At 38.7% G+C, this 4,679-nt stretch overlaps 1 protein-coding gene across 1 annotated transcript; it reads right to left on the bottom strand.

The window, feature by feature from the left end:
- Positions 1-234: 234 nt before the first annotated feature.
- LOC135232507 (olfactory receptor 4F6-like) lies at positions 235-1,492 on the bottom strand. Its single transcript, XM_064291885.1, has one exon. It carries the CDS (start codon positions 1,293-1,295, stop codon positions 357-359), a length of 939 nt encoding a protein of 312 aa, XP_064147955.1. The 5' UTR covers positions 1,296-1,492; the 3' UTR covers positions 235-356.
- Positions 1,493-4,679: the final 3,187 nt, after the last annotated feature.

The raw sequence follows: 4,679 nt of genomic DNA, 5'->3' as shown, positions 1-4,679 counted from the left end.
AACATCTCTCAATTCAATGGTAGAGTAAAACATCAACATCCACCAGTAGCTCTGCAAATACAGCTCTATAGCTTGTAATTCGTAAAAATCTTTAGGATATTCTATCAACTAGTCAAAATGTCAGCCACACAAAAAGTGTGTTTGCAGTATTTTAAAATCTTATAACTGTATGAAATTATTAGATAATAATTAAATGTATGGTAAAATCATTGGGCATTAACTTGTAGAATAAACTATGGATGGTTTTAGAGCTGCTGAATTTAGGGCAATAAATTGTCCCAACTTATCATAACATTTTTAACTTTGTGTTAATAGCACTGTTTACAGAAATTACCACTTGTGCACTAATGAATTAATTAGGAGATCTTCCTTAAACTCAGGAGTTGACTATTCAGTCTTCTCATTGCCATCTTCATGTCCTTGTTCCTCAATGTGTAGATGGCAGGATTCAGTATGGGTGTAATCATGAAGTCCAAAATAGCAAGAAACTTATCCACTGGCACTGTGGGAAATGGCCAGACATAGGCAAAAATGCACGGTCCAAAAAACAAAACCACCACAGTGATGTGAGCTGACAAAGTAGAAAAAGTCTTGGACAAGACACCCGAAGAGTGTTTCCATACAGTGACCAGGATGAAGACGTAGGAGGAAGTCAATAAGAACACGGTTCCCATGGAAATAAACCCACTATTGGCAGTAAGCATGAACTCCAGTCTGTAGGTGTCCGTGCAGGCAAGTTTGATAAACCGAGGTAGATCACAGTAAAAGCTGTCTACTTCATTAGGGCCACAAAAGTGCAAATGGATAACAAAAGCTAGCTGGGCCACTGAGTGAATGAGACCAATAACCCAAGCACTAACCAGAAGCCAAATGCACATCCATGGACTCATGATGGTCAGGTAGTGGAGGGGCTTACATATGGCCACATATCGGTCCAAGGCCATGGCTATGAGCAGCACCATCTCAGATCCACCCAGGACATGAAGTACAAAAATCTGGATCACACACCCCTGGAATGATATAGTGTTTTGCCCAGAGTACAGGTCAGAGATCATCTTAGGAACTGTTAAGGTAGAAAGACACAAATCAATAAATGACAGGTTGGCTAATAGGAAGTACATAGGAGAATGCAAATGAGAGTCAAAAGTCACTGTAAACACAACCAGGAGGTTGCCCAGCACAATTGTTACATAAAACACTGTGGAGAAGGCAAGGAGGAAATGTTGCATTGGTCTAGAGGTAAAAAGTCCCAGGAACACAAATTCAGACACTTCAGAGTAATTTGCTTCATACATTGACTTTGTCTATTGTTGCCTACAAAACCAAAAACAAAGAAATGACAAAAGAGATGTACCAGAAATAAACATTGAGAGAAACAGTTTCGAGTTGTTTTTAAATTCTAGTATAAAAAGAAATTTTCACTAATAGCAACAATGTATTTTGAAAAATTCATGAATTTGTTTATTCACTCAACTAATATTCCTAAAGAACAATCACCTCATGCCTTTACTGTGTCAAAATCCAAGTTAAAACACAGACCCTGACTTAATGGAATTTACAGTGTAATGGTGAAGGTAAACATTAAGTATTCATTAATACAGATATAATTACAATTGCTGATTTGAAGGAACAAAACAGAGTACTACGAGAACAGTGTAACTCATCAAAGAGGTGGCTGCTCTGGACTCTGCTAATTCTGTATTGTTTAAATGGTCTAAAAGAACCTTTTATTACTTTTGACTTAAAAACTGATTTAAAAAAATACAAAATAAGAAGTTCAAACACACAGTTCTGCAGATTCCGGACACAGTGATGTCAATACCACTAACATGAGCGTTGAATGGAAATAAAGTTTTAGAAATGTGTGAACAACTGTTTTCTTATAAAAGGTGCAAGAGTCACTTTTTGAAAATGTTCTCAGTGAGGAATTTCTCCCTGAGGTAAAACCTCATATTTGTAACTAGTTCTTTCCTACTTTCTTAAAAATAACTCTGTTACTCAGTTGGTTGATACAAGTAAGGAAAGAGATGACAGAAAAAGAAAGAGAAGGGAGAAAAGGGAAGGGTCAGACTTAAGGACAGGAAGAAAATAGGAGAGAAGAGGAACAGAAACAAGCAAGAAGAGTACCATAAAAAGGTAAGAGCAAATCAGAACAGCTTACAGAGACTTCTGCCTTCAGAACACCTCAGTGTGGCACACAAAGCCCTTGGGATCTGTCTACTGCCCATCTTCCTAGCCTGTCATCTTGTCTCTCCCTGCATAAAGTTCACTCAAAACCTCATGAACTACAGTCAATCCTTGTTCTCTCATGACTACTCATGTTTACTTTGCTTTTGTCCTCCATGAAAAAATTCTCAAAGTTTTTCCTCTGGCTGATCACATCCCATTCTAAAAATTCCACTTCGTTCATCAATTCTTCAAATATGTCTCCCTCTCTCTTTCAGTCTGGATTAAGCATTCCGCCTCTATACTCACAGTTCACGCTTGCAACCTCTCAGGATACTTAGTTTGTTACATTAGAATTAACATTGACTTTTTTTTTTTTTTTTTAGTCTCTCTCCTCTGCAAGGCCTATGAGTTTACGGATGGAGATCAGGGACTGTCTCTTATTCATAAATCTGGCCCATTAAGTGTCGCAACTTTGGGAGGGATAAAGGGGTGGTTAGGTGGATGTAGGCTTGCATGCATAAATTAATGGAAAGACAATTGATGATAATGATTTCACGCTAAAGAACATTTTTTTCTGTGTCTTGACCCTATTGAAAACTAATGCCAATAAAAAAATTAGAATTGTTAAAAAAAATTGTGACTGTAGAACATTTGGCAGGTCTGAGGCAGACCACATTAAAATCAATTTCCAAGGTCCATTTCACTAGTCCCAACTGGAATGCAATGTAATCTAGACTCAGAAATTTCTGTGTGAATCAAGGCACAATCTACGCACATGGAACAACACATACAACCTGGCACCTGCAGGTATTCTGTAAATGCTTATTGAATTAGAAAATAGAAATTGAGGTAAGAAAGAGAGGAAGGGAGGGAGAAACAGAGAATGAGAGAGGGCAATAGATTTTGTTCTAGCATAGGTACTAGGCATTACCTGTATAGGGAAACAGCTGAGAATTGAAGCAGGCTACTGACTAATTATATCTTCTCCATGGACAAAAGAAGGACCCCAGAAACCAGTATTTTCAGCTATTACTGGAACATTACTAATACGTTTCTCTCTTTGATAAGGGAGAGTTAGTGCTTCTCACAACCACTCTCCTCTAAAAAAGCCTAACAGCAGCTCTGGGTGACCACTTGATGCCTCCTGGCTTGAGTCCCTAGGCCATTCATCATGGGAATCCTGCTTTTCGATTCCCATGACTTTAAGTGGGGAATAAAACACTAAATATTTGGTTGCTGTTGTTATAAAACAAACTATCTCTTATAAAATATGACAGCAAAGGATCTTCCAGGAAAATCACCAGCTCCTAACACTTGAATGTCTGTTTATAAACTGAATATCATTTTGACTAATAAGTGAACAAGGAATAACTTTTTTTTTTTTAATTGTGCTTTAGGTGCAAGTTTACAGCTCAAGTTAGTTTCTCATACAAAAATTTATACACACGTAGTTATATGACCCTAGCTGTTATCTGTAAAATGTGACAGCACTCTCCCCCTTTCCACCAGGCTTTCCCATGTCCATTCAACCAGCCCCTAACTCTTTCTGCCTTTTCATCTCACCTCAGGACAGGAGCTGCCCATTTAGCCCCATGTATCTACTTGAACTAAGAAGCACAGTCTTCACGAGTATCGTTTTTCATCTTATAAATCCACTGCTGTCGAGTCGATTCTTCATCTTATAGTCCAGTCTAATCTTTGCCTGAAGAGTTAGCTTTGGGAATGGTTTCAGTTCTGGGTTAACAGAGAACCCCGGGACCATGTCTTCTGGGGTTCCTCCAGTCTCAGTCAGACCATTAAGTTGGTCTTTTTGCTAGAATTTGAATTCTGCATCCCACTTTCCTCTTGCTTCATCAGGGACTCTGTTGTGTTCCCTGTCACGGCAGTTATTGGTGGTTGCCAGGCACCATATAGTTCTTCTGGTGTTAGGCTGAGGGAGTCTCTGGTTTATGTGGCCCTTTTGTCTCTTGAGCTAATATTTTCCGTGTGTCTTTTGTGTTCATTCTCCTTTGCTCCAGGTGTGTTGGGACGAATTGATGCATCTTAGATGGCCACTCACTACCTTTTAAGACCCTAGATGCTACTCACCAAAGTGGGATGCAGAACCTTTTCTTAATAAGCTTAGTTATGCCAATTGACCTATATGTCCACCAAAAACATGGTCCCGCACCCTCACCCCTGCTACTCTGTCCCTCAAAAGTGTTCGGCTGTGTTCAGGAAACTTCTTAGCTTTTAGTTTTGTCCAGTTGTGCTGACTTCCCCCATATCGTGTGTTGTTCTTCCCTTCACCTGAGATAATTCTTGTCTAGTATGTAGTTTTTTTTTTTTTTTATGTAGTTAGTGAATACCTTTCTCCCTCCCTCCCCAACCTCATAACCATCAAAAGAAAGTTTTCTTCTGTGTTTAAAACTTTTCTTGAGTTCTTATAATAGTTGTCTCATATAATAATTGTCCTTTTGCAGCTGACTAATATCACTCAGGATAATGTCTTCCAGATTCATCCATGTTAT

The sequence above is a fragment of the Loxodonta africana genome, chromosome 10 (genome assembly GCF_030014295.1).
Source record: "Loxodonta africana isolate mLoxAfr1 chromosome 10, mLoxAfr1.hap2, whole genome shotgun sequence".
NCBI classification, from domain to species: domain Eukaryota; kingdom Metazoa; phylum Chordata; class Mammalia; order Proboscidea; family Elephantidae; genus Loxodonta; species Loxodonta africana.
Note: the sequence above shows the minus strand (reverse complement) of the source record. Positions and strands in the feature narration are given on the sequence as shown.